At 36.8% G+C, this 19,699-nt stretch overlaps 1 protein-coding gene and 1 long non-coding RNA gene across 2 annotated transcripts in view; one reads left to right on the forward strand and one right to left on the reverse strand.

The window, feature by feature from the left end:
• The window catches only part of dpy (fibrillin-like protein dumpy), a 225,421-nt gene that overhangs the window by 10,546 nt on the left and 195,176 nt on the right, over positions 1–19,699 (reverse strand). The window contains 20 exon segments of the mRNA XM_074170270.1: positions 4,159–4,485; positions 4,608–4,940; positions 5,002–5,310; positions 5,371–5,667; positions 5,725–6,066; positions 6,120–6,428; positions 6,482–7,444; positions 7,561–8,199; positions 8,255–8,569; positions 8,624–9,265; positions 9,320–9,625; positions 10,540–11,541; positions 11,597–12,235; positions 12,288–13,535; positions 13,598–13,927; positions 13,987–14,301; positions 14,360–14,665; positions 14,721–15,359; positions 18,894–19,211; positions 19,273–19,596. Of these exon segments, the coding sequence (XP_074026371.1) occupies positions 4,159–4,485; positions 4,608–4,940; positions 5,002–5,310; positions 5,371–5,667; positions 5,725–6,066; positions 6,120–6,428; positions 6,482–7,444; positions 7,561–8,199; positions 8,255–8,569; positions 8,624–9,265; positions 9,320–9,625; positions 10,540–11,541; positions 11,597–12,235; positions 12,288–13,535; positions 13,598–13,927; positions 13,987–14,301; positions 14,360–14,665; positions 14,721–15,359; positions 18,894–19,211; positions 19,273–19,596 (9,903 nt within the window).
• The window catches only part of LOC141480349 (uncharacterized), a 34,937-nt gene continuing 17,621 nt past the window's right edge, over positions 2,384–19,699 (forward strand). Inside the window, exons 1-2 of the long non-coding RNA XR_012464281.1 lie at positions 2,384–2,502; positions 19,279–19,497. This is a non-coding gene — a long non-coding RNA (uncharacterized lncRNA). The remainder of the gene's footprint in view (positions 2,503–19,278; positions 19,498–19,699) is intronic.

Raw genomic sequence — 19,699 nt, forward strand, 5'->3', positions numbered from 1 at the left:
TTCCACAGAAGTATTTAGAGCAGGACAGTGGGTAGCGCGAGTGGCTGAGTGTAAACGTGGCATAATATAGTCAAAATTCGTTTGATTCAGTGATGAAAATATACCGCCTTTATTCTTCGTTTTCTCGAAACGAAATAATGTTTCAACAATTACAGTTCGTTTTTTTTCTTTTTCCTACCCCACTGATCTAAATTGTTTCTTTTTTGTTCTGTTTCATTTTCATTTACCTCTATTATAAATATACGTTTTTGGGGGATTATGTAAATAATATAATGAATTCTTAAAGTAAAACAAAAAACAATGACAATAGAATTGAAACTACGTAATAAGTGTAGAAAGCGGCGGCGGCTCGTCAGAGGAGGCAAGGGAGGCTTAGCCTCCCCATAAAATTTGAGGCTATTGATCGCAATAAATTAAAAGATATTGACAAATAATTATGATTATTTTTTTCTAAAAATGATTGGTTATCATTACTTTACCATTAATTTTTAATATAAATACATAATATGCCCGAAAAAACACTATCACTCACTAGAACGTACCACACTGTATCCTATATCAACAAAACTCAAACGCACCGCCCATGAACGAAAAACGAATAAACCATCAACCCAAAATAATAAATGTCATACGTTGCAAGGGAGTCAAGCCTCCGATCGCTTTAAAAAACACAGGCTCCACGAGACTGATCCAACCAGCGACATACGTCCCGATTTGTAATTTCAGTTGCAGAAATTATAGCGTTAGAGAAGGCTAGCCTCCAGTTGGCCTCCGTTAATGTATGACTGCGTTTGTTTTTTATTTAATTATTCGGACGGAATGCCGTGACGGACCGAATCATTTTAGTGTTTCTTGATGATATTTGTTATTTGTGTATAGAACAGGCAGTATTGTATTATAGTAGTGCTTTTTGGTAATATTTTTAATGTATTTTTAAAGTGTTTTTTTTTCAATTTCAAGGTGTTTTCAGATTTTCACTTTTCGGTAAGTTTTTTTTCATTTATTATGGATAAGTTGGACGAAATTAAAAAATCTGACGATATAGTCGATTGGTTGCTGACAAATAATTTCAATTATCTTATGATAATAAATTTTACATTATTAAAACTTTGGGAAGGCCTTAACCAAATTTGATTTCAATTAAAACGACAATTATCGACAAAATCGAGGATATAATATTAGTTGGTACGATAAATGCGATTGGTTAACCGGCTCCATTAAACGAGAAAAACTTTTTTGTTGGCCGTGTTTTATTTTCCGTACAAACCGAATACCAAACGTGGTCTAAAATAGGATACTCCGATTTAAAAAATTTACCTCATTCTACAGAAAGACATTTTAAATCTAAGGAGCATATATTTTCGTCTTGTAAATTAAAATTGTTTAGCAAACAAAATATAGCAACAGCTTTAGATACAGCTCAAAAAGAGGCCATATTTTCTTTTAATAATCAGGTTAGGGAAAATCGGTCGAATTTAAAAAGACTTATCGATATTACGATTCATTTGGGTTCCCAAGAATTAGCTTTTCGTGGACACGATGAAACCGAAGATTCGATTAATCACGCCAATTACAAGGAACTTTATATTGTTATGGGGCAAATATGATTCACAATTTGGCACTTTTTTAAACGGTAGCGTTGTTTCGGGCATCTCAAAAACTATCCAAAATGAGCTTATAGACAGTGTGGCATATATTATTAAGGAAAATAAGGTCCATAGCTCCTCATGCACTTAAGGATTTTCTTGTAGTGCTTAAGTTTTGTCCATTAAACAAAATGTGTGTGTGGTTGTTGAGTAATTTGTCAGATATTAGAAAATAGATACCTAGCTGTGAAAACTTTGTGAATAAAATTCTACTGAAGATGCACTGTTTGGAACCTTTGGTGTAGTAATGAATATTACTGGAGTTTTTTCCCAACACCAAATTGTTATTTTTAACACCTTGACACGTGTTTCGATCACCAAGTGATCATCTTCAAAGAGGAAGATTAAAACTAGAAACTAACGCGAAGCTAACCTTATTTATGCTATATAAATATCCCATACAGGTAAACTATCCAGGTGTACCATCCATACAGGTATACTAACCTAAATTAATTTTACAATTTTTCCTTATCTATTATTTTTCAATATATGTTTGTTAGAAGAATATTAGAATACGATATATTTAGAAAAGAAACAAGCACGTACAGGTATATTCCTGACAGTTCACATCACTGTGAACAGCACAAACGTGCTGGGTTGAATTTTTTAGTGCATCATCTTTTGACTTTCCTTCTAACACATGATAGGTTCACAAAATAAAGACGTATAATACAGGAAATTGCAGCCACTAACGGTTTCTCGAGGGGTATTGTAGATGACATAATAAGGAAGAAGAAGTTTAGGTTAAGAATGATAGAAATCTCGACTTTCAGAAAGAACGAAAACCAAGAAAAATACATCTCAGTTCCATACCACCAATATACGAGGAACTTTGGAAATATTCTCAAGAAACTAGGTATGAAGGTGGTTTTTAAAACAAGTCATACACTACAGAGCCTTTTGGGAAGTCCAAAAGACAAAGTCGAGAATTGGGAAAAGTCTGGAATTTACGAAATTGAATGTAAGGACTGCGATGCAAAATGTTATCGACAGACAAAAAGATCTATTAAAGTAAGATATAAGGAACATATAGCACACTTAAAATATGGAAGACCTGAAAAATCATCATCATCATATTTTGCATATCATATTTTGCAACAAAACCATTCCATAGACTTCAGTTCATTAAGATTAGTTAGACAAGTTAACAACAACAGGCAACTAGATGCCAATGAGAGTATAGAAATAAGTAAACACAATAATATTATGAATAACGATGACGGACCTACACCAAAGAGCATACATAAATAATATTGTTGGGTTAACTGATCACTACATAAGGACACATTGCAAACATGAATTTAGATAGGCAATATTTTGAAATCAATTTTTATATACCTAGCTGAAAATTGCTTTATATACAGCTACAACAGCTAAACATATACTTATTGTAAAATAATAGATAAGGAAAAATTTTAAAATCAATTTAGGTTGGTATACCTGTATGGGTGGTACACCTGGATGGTTTACCTGTATGGGATATCAATATATCATAAATAGGGTAAGCTTCGCGTTAGTTTCTAGTTTTAATCTTTCTCTTTGAAGATGATCACTTGGTGATCGAAACACGTGTCGAGGTGTTGAAAATAACGATTTGGTGTTGGGAAAAAACTCCAGTAATATTCAAGTCATTAGTAGTTATTTACTAACTATATACCTTTCAAGTGAAGGGTCATAAGACCCTCCTTTCGATTTGAAAAAAAAATTGATGGAGCCCTCTCTGCTTCAACTGATATTATACTTTGGCTTTTAGTTTTATCAAAAAGTACTAAAAATATTAAATTTTCGTAAAAATGTTGACCGACTTTGACATCTTTCCCCGTCCAATAGCTAAAAGAAGGAGGAGATATATTTACGTCCGCACTGTATTGTACGTTAAGGAAGTCGTCTCTTGAGTCTACGAATGATATTCATAAGAAACTATATCTGCTAATGTACTTAATATCTACTTAGTGAATTTTTATAAAAAAATTATCAGTGGACTGTCCAATATCAGTTGCTGAATTGATAATACCTATAGAACATTTGTAGATGCTTTAATAAAAACTGTAGAATAATTGATAAACTAATTCACGTTTCTGTTTTGAAAATTTCTTTCAAAAATTAATTTTCTACATCATTTTGTAAAATTTAAATGCTACGTAGCCAGCTAGTTACAAGAGTAAATGATTTTCTGCGACTTTTATGTAGGTGTACTGCTGAAGTTTTTCGGTAAGAAAGTCAAGTGTCACAAACTTGATCAAATTCATCGGCCGCTCGGATAACTGACCTCCATTTCTTAGCAGATAGCATTTTCAATTCTGAATGCATTTACATTTTTTTCTATTTAATTTCACGTTGTTGACTAATTAATCTAAATTTTTTGTTCAGTTGTTTTCTATTTGAATTATCATCATTATTCATCAAATTTTAAAATTCAAATTTATTGTTTCATTTAGGCAATAGAAGTTCCAACCTCGACTGATCAACAGTTACCGTTACACCACATTCAAATAAAAATAGCTGTACTTACCAATAACTGGTATGCACAGTCTAAAAGCATCTCCGGTATATTTTTCTGGACAAGAACAAACTGGTATATGATTAGTTATGGTACAAAGGGCGTTAACGCCACAAGTTCCTGGACAAGGGTCCCAACATTTGTTTCGTATACAGGCTCTGTTCATTGGACAATCTGCACTCGTCAAGCATTCTGGCCTGCAATTATCATATGGATTGCCATGGTACTCCGGGAAGCATTGACAAATGGCATAATTGTTGTCAACTTGGCACCTGGCATTTGCTCCACATGGCGATGGGAAACACGGATCTTTTTTCGTTGGTATATCCGGAGGTGGAACTGTGGAAAACGAAATAGCTTTAATATAGTTTTAAATAGAAATATGAGGGTGCACAAGCTTAGTTTTTTAGCGGTAGCAGTGAAACATAAAGGTTAGTTGAGTGATATGTGAAATATCTTACGTGGTTTATGACAGACAGTGAAAGGATCACCAACAAAACTATCTAAACATATACAGCTGGGAATGTGATTCACAACGAGGCATTGTGCATTCAATCCACATGAACCAGGACACGGATCTTTACATTTCTGGTTGATGCATGCTGAGTTTTTAGAGCAATCGTCATTTGATATACACTCAGGTCTACAATTAGGAGGTGCGCCAATATAATTGATATAACAGGTACATTTTGCTGTACCGATATCTGTTGGTTCACATTGAGCGTATAGACCACAAGGTGATGATGTACAAGGATTTTGAGATTCGATGACGGAGGGCAGTGGTTTTTCTTCAACTGTTTTACAGAAAAATATTTTCATTAAATATCGAATGGGAACATTTATATTTTAACATACCAATGATAACCTGACATCTTATGAACGGATCGCCGGTATATCTTATAGGACAAGTACAAATAGGATTGTGATTTACAACTTGACACAGCGCATTTATTCCGCAAGTTCCAGGACAAGGGTCGAGACATTTTCGATTGATACAAGCTCTGTTCAAGGGACAGTCGGAACTACTTACACATTCAGGTCTACATGTTGGAGGAGTACCAATGTAACTTTGTAAACAAGAACAGACACCCTGTCCGTTAATTTCTCTACATTGGCTATTGGGTCCACATGGAGATGGATTGCAAGGATTTTTGGGAAGTGGTGCTAAATAATAAAAAAAAACGGTTACGTCGATTCTCCTGAAAAGATTCGATAGGTACTTACTTTCTATTTTTTTACAATAAATAAATGGATCTCCAGAAAAACCTTGGAGACAGGAACAAGAAGGAAAATGATTGAACACAGTACATTCAGCGTTCTGACCGCAAATGTCCTCACATGGATTTTTACATTTTTGAAGGATACAAGCCATGTCGCGAGAACAATCAGAGTTGGACACACATTCTGGTCTACACTCTCTATATGGGTCTCCATGATAATCTGGATAACAAGTACAGGTTCCATTATCACATTGTGCATTCGGACCGCAAGGATTAGGATGGCACATATCTCTAACTATAGCTAAAAAAAATGTCACTTCAAAAGTCTTTTTCCGTTTAATACATACGATTCACTTACAAGTTGGTGGTTGCGGTAAAAGATTACATATTATGAATGCATCGCCACCAAAACCTGGAGGGCACTTACAAATCGAATTGTGATTAATTACTTCACAAACTGCGGCAATACCACAAGATCCAGGACATGGATCCCTGCATTTTTCATCTATACAAGCCAAGTTGCTTGAACATTCAGAGTTGATAGTACATTCAGATCTACAGTTTGGTGGATTGCCTAGATATTGTGGTAAACAAGAACAAGATGGGTTGCCATTGACATCTCTGCATTGACTATTCGGTCCACAGGGCGAAGGTATACATGGATTTATTATTTGGGGTGTATCAGTCTGAGGTGGGGATACTGAAAGACAAACTTGTTATTTGGACAAACTGATTCAATGATTTAATGAATACCTGGCAATGCATAACACCTCGTGAAAGGATCTCCAGTATTTCCTTCAGAACAACTACAAATTGGGCTATGGTTGATCACCTGACATCGAGTATTGATACCACATATCCCTGGGCAAGGATCAACACATTTTTGGTTGTAACAGGCTTTTGTGGGCTGACATTCTGAGCTTACTGTACATTCAGGTCTGCAACCTGGTGGACTACCTTTATAATTTGGCAAGCAAGAACAAACCGCTAGGTTATTGATCTCATGGCACTGGCTGTTTGGACCACAAGGAGATGGTTTGCATGGTTGGGAAGAAACAGATGCTGAAAATTGAATGATTAGTGTGAAAACGATACAACTAGATATGACTGCTTACGTTCTTCTCTGACTGCAATATATTTACAGTATATGAATGGGTCTCCTGTATATCCAGCAATACAAGAACAAGATGGCAAGTGGTTGATAACCTGACAGTTAGAATTTTGACTGCATGAACCTGGACAAGGATCTTTACATTTATTGTTAATACATGCTCTATTTGGAGAACAATCGGAATTGAGAACACACTCAGGACGACATCCTTCATACGGATTTCCAATGTAATCTGGTAGGCAAATACATGATCCAGCATTATTTCGTTCCCTGCATAACGCATTTGCACCACAAGGTGAAGGATAGCATGGCTTTGTTTGTGCAGATGGTGTGGAAACGGAAATTGCAGTTATAACACATTCATAGAATGGGTCACCAGAATATCCGGAATTACAGAAACAATTTGGAGTATGAGAAACAACTCTACATTCAGCCTGTATACCACATACACCAGAGCATGGATCCTTGCACTTATTATTAATGCATGCCAAGTGCTCGGAACATTCACTGTTACTAACACATTCCGGTTTACAATTGGGAGGTAATCCGATGAAATCTGCCAAACAAGAGCACGATGGAGACCCATTTACTTCCCTGCACATTGAATGTGCACCGCACGGTGACGGTTGGCAAGGATTATCTTGAACTAATGGTTCTTCTATCATTATTTGGCATCTAGTGAACGGATCTCCAGTATATTTCTCAGGACAACTACATATTGGATTATGATTGACGACTTGACAGCGAGAATTCAATCCACAAGTTCCAGGACATGGATCTATACACTTCTGATTCACACAAGCTCGATCAAGAGAACATTCCGTAGAAGTAACACATTCTGGTCTACAAGTTGGTGGACTTCCAATATATCCTGATATGCAAGAACAAATAGCCTGGTTATTTACTTCTTTACAGTGACTATTTGGACCACAAGGGGATGGACTGCATAAATTCGGTGGCATTTCCTCTGAAATGAATACATATGTTGAGTTTGTGGTTATTCTCAGTTTTTATAAAAAAATTGATAGGGTTGCCGACATTTTGTTTCATTGAATAAAAAAAGTATTGAATTTTGTTTTGTACCTGATAGAGGAGAACATGATATAAAAGCATTGCCAGCGTAGCCTTGAATACAGGAACATGAAGGTATATGGTTGATTACAGAACATTCCGCATTTTGTCCACAGATGCCGGTGCAAGGGTCAATACATTTATTTCTAATACAAGCTTTATTTCTTTGACAATCAGTGTTCAACACACATTCGGGTCTACAACCTTCATATGGATTTCCTTGATATTCACTAATGCAAGAGCATAGACCATCATTGCATTGAGCATTGGGGCCGCAAGGAGATGGATTGCAAAGGTCTTTTTCTGTTTCTTGAGTAGGAAGTGGTTTGGGAAAGCAGTTGTTGAATGGATCTCCAGTGTATCCCTCAAGGCATCTACATATTGGAATATGTTTAATTACATTGCATAAAGCTCCAACTCCACACGATCCTGGGCAAGGATCCCTACATCGCTCCCGAATACATGCTAAATTACTTGAACACTCCGAATTGATTGTACATTCAGGTCTACAATTTGGTGGACTGCCTATATAGTTACTGGTACACGAACAAGAAGGTACACCATTTGAATCTTGACATATTGAATGAGGTCCACATGGAGAAGGTACACAAGGATTTCTGATAACAATTGGAGTTTGTTCAAGTGGTGGTGCTAAAATAATAATAAAATTATATTTACTTTTAATAACTTACTATGTTTTGCTTACATGGAATGAGATAACATCTGGTAAATGGATCGCCAGTGTGTTTCGGTTTACAGTTGCATATGGGACTATGGTTTATAACATTGCACATGGCATTATGTCCACATGATCCCGGACAAGGGTCAGAACATTTTTGTTTAATACATGCTTTATTGAGGGAGCAATCTGAGCTAACTGTACATTCTGGGCGACATCCCGGTGGACTACCGATATAATTTGATAAACAAGAGCAGACGGCTTGATTGTTGATTTCCCTGCACTGACTATTTGGACCACAAGGATTTGGTTGGCAGGGATTGGTTTGAATAGGTGTTTCAGCTGAAACAGAGATATATTAATAGTGAATCATAAAAAATGCCCAACAAAACTTACGTTCTTGAAATACATTACAAAAACTGAATGGATCTCCAGTGTAGCCTACTATACAAGTACACGATGGAAGATGATTTATGACTCGGCAATCTGCATTTTGACCACATGTTCCCGGGCACGGATCTTTGCATTTATTATTCAGGCATGCCTTATCAGAAGAACAATCAGAATTCAGAACACATTCAGGCCTGCAACCTTCGTAAGGATTTCCCAAATACTCAGAAATACACGTACACGATCCTGCACCATTTTGTTCTCTACATATTGCATTTGAGCCACATGGTGATGGAGAACACGGATTTGTAATTTCAGAAGGTTCTATAACTTCTGGTATGTCACATTTTATAAATGGATCTCCAGTATATCCACTAATACAGATACAGTTCGGTGTATGACTCACCACGCGGCACTCTGAATTCTGACCACAAATTCCTGGACATGGATCTCGACATTTTTTGTTGATGCAAGCTAAATGATTGTCACATTCTGTATTACTGACACACTCTGGTTTACAATTTGGTGGAGATCCAACGAATTCAGATAAACAGGAACAAGAAGGTGAACCGTTAGTCTCCCTACACTGGGAATTTGGACCACAGGGCGATGGTTGACATGGGTCACTTGAATCATCAGGTTCTTCTCCTATAACGGTATAGACGTATAATATTTATTTTTCAATTAATTGCATTAACTTACTTATCGGCAAACATTGTGAAAATGGATCCCCACTGAACTTATTTGGACAACTACAAATTGGATTATGATTAACAACTTGACATCTCGCATTGAAACCACACGTTCCAAGACATGGATCCTGACATTTTTGATTGAGGCATGCTTCATTTAAAGGACATTCGACACTGGTCACACACTCAGGTCGACAAGTTGGTGGGCTACCAATAAATCCAGCTACACAAGAACAGACAGCCTGTCCATTGATTTCTCTACATTGACTATTAGGACCACATGGTGAAGGATTGCATGGATTCTTAGGAGCTTCAGCTGAAACCATTTGCGTTATAAATTTTACACGTATAATATAGTATATAAAATTCTCGTGTCACAGTGTTATTTGACATACCCCACGGAAACGGCTTGGCCGATATTTATGAAATTTTATATGTATAATCGGTAGGTCTGAGAATAGGTTGTAATATATTTTTTATACCCCTAAGTGATGAGGGTGCTCCACTACAAACATTAAAAAAAAATTGTATTTATTTTTGTACGATGTGGCATTAAAAAACCCTCAATTTTTACCCTTCTATCACAATCCCTATTTTTTAATAGCTATTTCAGTAATTTAATAATTTTCAACTCTGATCATAGATCAGTTATTTCCACCAGGTGTCTACCGGTGTCACTTCTCACTCCTCACTCAGTAAACAGCGCGGAGTAGGGATGAGAAAGAAGCCGGTTTCCTGTCTTTCTCTCACAGAATAAGCCTTCTTTTACTGACTACACAGTTTTCGGCTACTATTATTTTTTATCCATCGAGCGTAGATACAGTTTGTGATGCCACCAAAGCTGTAAATTATCCAACAGAGTTTTCCCATCGTGTAATCTACTACAACTGAAGGTTGTATCGCTCCTTAAGTTGAATCTATATATATCCACAGGGTGGATGGACGTCTTCTTTTCTCGGTCGAGTGCGAACACGATACCTTGTGATCGCGTATTCATATTAATCGAATCCTAGTGTTATAGTCGCGTGGTTGAGATAACCGTTACATCATTCGCTACCTCTTGAATCATTATAATTAACTGTATTTTTTTATTTATTCATTATTGTATGTATATATATAAATATATATATATATATATATATATATATATATATATATATATATATATATATATATATATATATATATTTATATATTTAACTGTTTATTTTATTTACTTGAATAATTTACCTGGAATTGGTGAACATGAAACAAAAGCATTTCCTCGGTAGTTTTCAATACATGTACACGTAGGAATATGATTGAAGACTGAACATTCCGCATTCTGACCGCATGTTCCCGGACAGGGATTCTTGCATTTGTTCTTGATACACGCAAGATTCTTCGAGCAGTCAATATTCAGAACACATTCTGGACGACATCCTCTATAAGGATCTCCATGATACTCCGATATGCAACTACATATACCATTGTCACATACAGCATTTGCCCCACAGGGTGAAGGAGTACAAGGATCTGTTTCAGTCGGTTCTATCTCCTGACGTTTTAGTTGACAGTAAGTGAACGGATCACCTGTATAACCTTCAGGGCATAAACAGATTGGTGTGTGATTGATAACATTACATTGTGCACCAGCACCGCAGGAACCTGGACAAGGGTCTACACATTTCTGTCTGATACAAGCTAGGTTACTAGAACACTCGGCATTGATTGAACATTCTGATCTACAGTTTGGTGGAGTACCAATATAATTAGCTAGGCATGAACACGATGGATATCCTCCTATATCATAACATTGGCTATTAGCACCACAAGGTGATGGTACACAAGGGTTTTTAACTTGTTCTTTAGGTTCTTCGGATGGAGCTGAAAAGGTTCAACGTTACTATTCATTGACTCAGGTTATAAATTATAGCTTACGAGGAATTATGAAACATCGTGTGAAGGGATCACCACTGTATTGATGTTTACAACTACAGATAGGGCTGTGATTTACTACATGACATTCAGCATTCAAGCCGCATGTTCCTGGACAGGGGTCAGTACATTTTTTAGAAATACAAGCTGTAGTTTGGGAGCATTCCGAGCTGACAACACATTCTGGTCTACATCCTGGAGGACTACCAACATAATCAGGCAAACATGAACATACTGCTTGGTCATTGACTTCTCGACACTGGCTGTTTGGACCACATGGATTGTTTTGACAAGGGTTCGTGAATTCTTCAACATCTAAAATGGGAGTAGATTCATTTCAGTCTTAACAAAAGTGAATATATTTCCTTACTTTGTGTTGGAGTGCAGTATTTGAAAGGATCGCCGCTATAACCTGATATACAATTGCAAGAAGGCAAATGACTAATAACTTGACACTCTGCATTCAAACCACATGTTCCAGGGCATGGATCCATACATTTATTTCTAATACATGCTTTATTTGACGTACAGTCAGAGTTGAGTGTACATTCAGGTCTGCAGCCTTCGTATGGATTTCCGAAATAATCTGGCAAACAAGTACAGGATCCAGCACCATTTTGTTCTCTACAATTTGCATTAACTCCACACGGAGAAGGTACACACGGTGTGAGTCTTTCAGGTTCAGTCATTTGAATTTGTTGTTGACACTGAATGAAAGGATTTCCAACGAAACCACCCAAACACACACAATTCGGAGTATGGCTCACTACTCTACATTCAGCATTATGGCCACAAACTCCAGGACATGGATCTTTACATTTTTTATTTATACATGCCAAGTTGTTATCACATTCAGTATTGCTAACACACTCTGGTCTACAGTTAGGTGGAGTTCCAATAAACTCTGGTAAGCAGGAACAAGAAGGTGCTTCTCCAACATCTCTACATTGTGAATTAGGACCACATGGAGAAGGTTGACATGGATTTGATGTTTCTGTTGGTTCTTCTTCTAGAAAAATTAAAATGAACGAAATACACTCAAAACCTAAATGGGGACTTACTTATAATCAGACATCTTGTAAATGGATCTCCACTATGACCCGGTGAACAAATACATATAGGATTATGGTTAACCACTTGACAATTTGTATTTAATCCACATGTTCCTGGACAGGGATCAATACATTTCTGATTGACACAAGCTCTGTCAAGGGAACATTCTGAACTAGATACACATTCAGAACGACAAGTTGGCGGGCTTCCAATAAATCCAAGTACACATGAACAAACTGCATTTCCATTTATTTCTCTACACTGACTATTGGGACCACATGGAGTTGGATTGCAAGGATTTTTAGAAACTTCCACCGGCACAGGAGTGCAGAGTACAAAAGCGTTACCTTGATATCCCTGCAGACAAGAGCATGATGGAATGTGGTTAGTAACGGAACATTCTGCATTTTGTCCGCAAGTTCCTGGACATGGATCGATACATTTTTTTCTGATGCAGGCTTTATCACGGGTACAATCAGTACTCATTATACATTCTGGTCTACACCCACTGTAAGGATCCCCGTGATATTCAGGTAGACAAGTACATATTCCATCGTCACACTGTGCGTTAGAACCACATGGAGACAGACTGCAAGGTTCTGAAACTGAAGGTTCTTCTTGGGGTTTCGGTTGACAATATGTGAAAGGATCTCCTATAAAGCCTTCAATACAACGGCAAGTTGGGATATGATTGATAACTCTACAACTCGCACCAGTACCACAAGAACCGATACAAGGATCTTTACATTTTTGATTAATACAAGCCAGATTACTTTGACATTCAGAATTGATAGTACATTCTGGTCTGCAGTTGGGTGGACTACCCATGAAGTTTTGTAAACAAGAACAGGATGGGATTCCGCCGATGTCTCTACATTGACTATTTGGTCCACAAGGGGATGGCAAACATGGGTCGATAATCGGTTTCTCTTGTGGAGGCGGAGGAGGAACACTATAACATCTAGAGAATGGATCTCCCGTATATCCCATTTGACAACTACAAATAGGGCTATGATTTATAACTTGACAATTTGCATTCAGTCCACACGTTCCGGGGCACGGATCGCCACATTTTTTATTTACACAGGCTTTATTAGGTGCACATTCTGAGCTCACTGTACATTCTGGTCTACAATCTGGTGGGTTTCCTACATATTCAGGTAAACAAGAACAAACAGATTGACCCTTTACTTCTTGACATCGACTGTTGGGCCCACAAGGTGAAGGTTGACATGGATTTTGTATTGGCGATTCTTCTACTAAAAAACAAAAACGAATTGAATTCACGACCAAAATTTTCAGACTGATTGTTTCTTACTTTCTGGAGGCAGTAGATTACAATGCCTGAAAGGATCTCCTGTATATCCGGAAATACACACACAAGTTGGCAAGTGATTCACAACATGACAGTTCGAATTTTGGCCACAAGTTCCTGGACAGGGATCAACACATTTATCATTTATACATGCTTTACTCGGATGACAATCTGAATTTACGGTGCACTCAGGTCTACAGCCTTCGTAAGGATTCCCAATATAATTTGGAAGGCAACTACAAGCTCCAGCTCCATTTCTTTCTCTACATTCTGCGTTAAAACCGCAAGGTGAAGGCAGACATGGTGTTGGTCTTTCTGCAGGAGGGTTTTCAACTGAAAAATTATATCAAATGAGCAACAGAATGGACTTGCGAACTTTCTGACGAACATACCTTGTATGTGACAAAGTGAAAATGGATCGCCAGTATAACCAGCCGAACAAACACAGTTGGGAGTATGACTGACAACTCTACATTCTGCATTCTGTCCGCATGCACCTGGGCAGGGATCTTTACATTTACGGTTTATGCAAGCTAAATGATTAACACATTCACTATTACTGACACATTCTGGTCTACAGTTTGGTGGTGAACCAATATACTCAGGTAAGCAAGAACATAATGGAGACCCATTAATTTCTTTACATTGAGCATTTGGACCACATGGTGACGGATGGCAAGGATCGGTAGATACTATGTCTTGTTCTCCTGAAATAATGATATTTTTCAAAATAATAAATTAACATTTTTCTATATTATCTTTTACTTATTGGACTACATCTGACGAATGGATCTCCACTGTGCATTGGTTGGCAACTACAAATAGGGTTATGATTAACCACTTGACATAAAGCACTGAGACCACAAGTTCCGGGACAGGGATCGATACATTTCTGGTTCACGCATGCTTGGTTAAGAGAACATTCTTCGCTTGTAACACATTCTGGCCTACAAGTTGGAGGACTACTTATAAATCCAGGAACGCAAGAACATACTGCTTGACCATTCGTTTCTTTACATCGACTGTTGGGTCCACATGGTGAGGGACTACACGGATTCTTGGGTGTTTGAACTAAAATTATAGAAAGATAACAACTACCGCTTAATTATGACTCAATTTGATTTACCTGCCACGGGATTACACAAGACAAATGCATTTCCGGTAAATCCAGTGATACATGAACAAACAGGAATATGATTTATTACGGCACACTCAGCGTTCTGGCCGCATACTCCAGGACATGGATCTTTACATTTATTCTTAGTGCAGGCTTTATCTCTGGGACAGTCGTTATTTAAAACACATTCAGGTCTACATCCTTGATATGGATCACCCAGATATTCCAGAAGGCAGGTGCAAATACCGTTATCACACTGAGCATTTGAACCACATGGAGAAGGGTTGCAAGGATCATTTAAGATTGGTTCAGTTTCTATCGGTTTTGGTGAGCAAGAAATGAAAGGATCCCCTGTATAACCATCTGGACAGGAACATATTGGTATATGATTGATGACACTACAACTTGCTCCAAAACCACAAGAACCAGGACAAGGGTCCATACATTTTTGCTTGATGCAAGCCAAATTACTTGTGCAATCTGAATTGATAATACATTCTGGTCTACAGTTTGGAGGTTGTCCAAAATAGTTAGGTAAACACGAACATGATGCTGTTCCTGCTATATCTCTACATTGAGAATTCGAACCACAAGGAGATGGAACGCAAGGATCTTCCATTATATGTGTTTCTGGGTCGAATTGAGGCGCTGAAAAAGTTTTGGGCTAAATCAGAGACTCTTCATACACTAAGATAAATAGGAAAAATATACTGGCATAGTTGAAAAATGAATATTATTTAATTATATGAACTTGTACTAAACTCTGCCCATCTGAGCAACAGAGTGCTCCAAAACAGCATGCATAGTGCACGTGATCTCCTAGACAAGGCTGACTGTACAGAGTCGCACTAAGGAACGACCGATTTTTTCATAATATACGCGGCTGGTACACGAACATTTTTTGGGTGGAGTGTAGGGACACAAATTACCAGTTTTTTCAGCCGTATCAGTACTCGACTGAAATTACAATTTAAAATACTGTATACGTACACAACACAGGCGTTAAAACGTAACTCACCACTCCGATCCTGTAGCGATATACCTGACTGAATTCAGCCAGCCGATTGCAGTTAGATCTGATTGGCCAGCGTAAGGAGGCTTGTTTATTTTACCCAATAGATGCAAATGTGCGTGGTGATCATGCTTTCATCACGCATCTATCATTGTTTGGATTACTTTGTTTGTGAATGGACAGAGTTTAGAACCGAAATTTCGATGAGATAAAATGAACAATAATACACTAAAACTTATTTCGATTTTTACTGTGGAAGGTTTGGAAAATCGCAACACGTGTTTCGCTATACAATAACTTTCTGAAGCAGAATTTTATTAAGTAGTTTAAGATTGAAGCATATTATATTCTGAAAGCATTACTATAGGATCTATGGTCCGATCTGATAATTAATTCTAATCTAGTTTCAAGTACCTACCTGAAAAGAGCGGATACAATAATTTCATTAAAAATGAAAGTAAAGCAGTTTAATACTGATATAAATACATACTAGTGAAAAGCAGGTCAATAAATTAATAAATGTTGTTAAAAGTGAGAATTAAACTTCATATGTTTTCATACCACCTGTATTTGTAACCAAAGTTACTGCAGTTTCGTCCTACACGGACATTTTCAAACGAATACAATAAACTCAAGGACATTTTAAAACAAATACAATAAACGGCTACAGTTTATTAATGAAAATTACATATTAATAATTCTAGGGCGATAAATTTGATCGTTCATTAGATATTGGGATTTTTTTTACCTGGTAATTTCAACACTTTCCAGAAGGTCAAGTTTCCAACCTTTCTTCTGGAAATTAAGAGTTTTGAATTCATAATTTAACTATAAGGGGGTGAGTATGTTGAATTTATTTTTCCATTCTGGAAACTGTATCTATGTTTTTTATACGTGCTTTGAAAAGTCTTCCAGTTTGACTTATGTAAAACCTCGGACATGGACCAAAATGATATGAAAGATAATTCATACACTCCTGATCTATCTGACACCAATCTCTATCTTTGTTTTTTATATGCAATTATATGTATTTACACCTTACTTTTTTAAGGAAATTAGAAATTTTCAAATCAGGTTGGCTCAAATATGTTAACGTTCTATAATTTTTCCCCCGTCTCTTGGAATCGGGTGAATTTCTTTCATGACTTGACTGTATAGTTTTTTAAAGAGTGAAGAACCTTGTGATGCACCTCACACATCATATACTGAAGTTGTATGATGGAGACACAATCACATGTTTGGTCCTCCTAGTTTACAGCAAGGTTTTCGACACTTTAGTTCATCATATTCCCTGCATCAAGATTCAATAGTGTTGTAAATCATGATCGGAAGAAAATAACGCCAGTCGCCACTGGTAAACATAAGCCAAAGGTGACGTAGCTAAAAGAACGCGAATGCACAATGTTCCCTGCCATTCTAGAAGCAGCGAGAATAATGCTACCGATTTCGACGGAACTTCGGCAAAATTTCTACGGCATTCGATTACGATATTTAATCGCTAGCCGCGAGCATATCGACAAAGTCAAGTGGAAGTTACAGTGAGATACGCGAAGTGATCTAGTAAAGCGATAGACATTCAAATAAAATAGTTGAAGTGCTTGTTGTATATGAAGTGAAATAAAGTTAAGTTTGATTATTGGCCAACCAACGGGTAAAAACGTAACATTTGGTGTCAGAAGTGGGACAATTGACTAAAAATTTACTGTTTTATGGTAAAAACAAAAAGTGTCAATTGCCAATTACGACGAGATGGAAGAGCTTGAGAAAATGTTCGAGGCTTTGCAAGCGGGCCTGACGGAGAATAAAAATCGCAGAAGAAAGGAAGATGTACGCAGAAGACAGGAAGATGAAGGCAAAAGAGAGGAAGAACAATGACGCTGAAATGAAGATCGTGAAATACTACTAGGTATTCAGGTAAAACAGAAAAAAGACAATTAGATGTACCTTCATTTATTGGAAGATTTAAAATCTTCTCAAGTGAGTAAAGAGGAGGTACAGAAATATATTCAGGAAAAATTTGGAAAAGTATTTCAGGAAACAAAGTTTGAAGGAGTCGACAAAAAGTTTGACGGAGTCGACAAAAAATTTGACGCAGTTGACAAAAAGTTTGAAGGAGTCGACAGAAAGTTTGAAGGATTCGAGAAAAAGTTTGAAGACATTTTCCGAGAACTTCAGAAAGAATGCAAATCGTAAACGACACATTACCCTTCCAGTTGTAGATTTATTAAAACTACTTTCGATGGCGAATCTTCAACTAATGCTGAACTCCCGTCAACTTATCTTCATTTAAAATATTATTTATTATTTATTATTTACACCTTTTTGTATGATGACACATGAAGTCTATTTATTATTATTATTATTAGGAGTTTGGTGTCAGATAGATCAGGAATGTATGAAATGTCTTGTGGTTCATGTCCGAAGTTTTACATAGGTCAAACTTGAAGATCATTTGAAGCATGCATTGAAGAACATAAAAACAGTTTCCAGAATGGAACGATGAATTCAAAGTATGCTAGTCATCTCTTTAGAGAGGGACATGAGTCATTCATGATTTCAAAACTCTTTATTATCAGAAGAATGGTTTGAAAGTTGACCTTATGGAAAGTATTGAAATGAAGTACAAAAATTGCCAATATCTATTGAACGATCAAATTGAGTTAAATAGCTCCTGTTTTCACCAGACAATCATCTTTTGTCGTCCTAGAAAAATCAATATGTAACATTCATTACTGACTTGTTTTTCACATAATTTTTACTAGAGTATTTTCACTTGTATTTACCTGCTTCTACTACGAGTTGATGTAATGATTGTTTCTGCTCTTTTCAGGTTGTTCAAATTAGATTAGAATTATTTATCTGATCGAAACATAGATCATAGTAACGTTTTGAGAATATGTTTCAATCTAAAATTAGTTAATAAAATCCTGTTGAGAAAACTTTTGTATAGCGAAACACATGTCGCGATTTTATAAACCTTTTGTAGTGAACATCGAAATAAATCTCATTATTAAGTTTTGATATGGATTTTCATCAAGTTTTGGCCAGTTCCAGTCAATTTTCAAAAATGCAATTCCTCATGAATTAATCTGATAAAGAAATCAAATTAGTTGGATTTGCTTTGTAATTATTTCATATTACATGAAACCGTGAATTTCTAACAAACTTACGTGGAATAGGAAAACATCTCGCAAATGGATCACCAGTATATCCAGAGGTGCAGATACAAATTGGGCTATGGTTTATAGTTTCACATTCAGAGTTAAGACCGCATGACCCTGGACACGGATCTGAACATTTTTGATTTATGCATGCTTTGTTTCTTGCACATTCCGAGCTCACAACACATTCTGGTCGACAGGCTGGTGGGGAACCGATATAATTTGCCAAACAAGAGCATACTGCCTGTTTATTAACTTCTTTACATTGACTATTAGGGCCGCAAGGGGATGGTTCGCATGGATATTGTAGTGTTTCGTTGTATATTGCTAAGGAAAAACATTTTCTTGTGAATTTTGCTTCATAAAATATAATTTCAAGATTTCTTACTTTCAGGTGGTGACATAACGCAATATCTGAATGGATCGCCAGTATATCCCGAGATACACGTACAAGAAGGTAGATGACCAATAACTTGGCAAACTGCATTTTGTCCACAAGTTCCTGGACAAGGGTCTTGACACTTATTTCTCACACATGCTTTATCAGAAGAACAATCCGAATTGAGGATACATTCAGGCCTGCATCCCTCATAAGGATTGCCAATATATTCTGGTAAGCATATACACGAACCTGCATTGTTTTGTTCTCTACATAAAGCATTAGCTCCACACGGTGATGGGGTACAGGGTGAAATATTTTCAGGGGGTGGAGCTGAAAAGGTTTCAAAAGTTATCGATTATTTCTATCTCATTAGTGTTTACGTAAGCCATTGAATATTAGTTTTTTCATAATTGTGCAGCTAATATACGGTGGA

The sequence above is a fragment of the Leptinotarsa decemlineata genome, unplaced genomic scaffold (assembly GCF_025532065.1).
Source record: "Leptinotarsa decemlineata unplaced genomic scaffold, Ldec_3_MD MMD2_P_RNA_scaffold_7, whole genome shotgun sequence".
NCBI classification, from domain to species: Eukaryota; Metazoa; Arthropoda; class Insecta; order Coleoptera; family Chrysomelidae; genus Leptinotarsa; species Leptinotarsa decemlineata.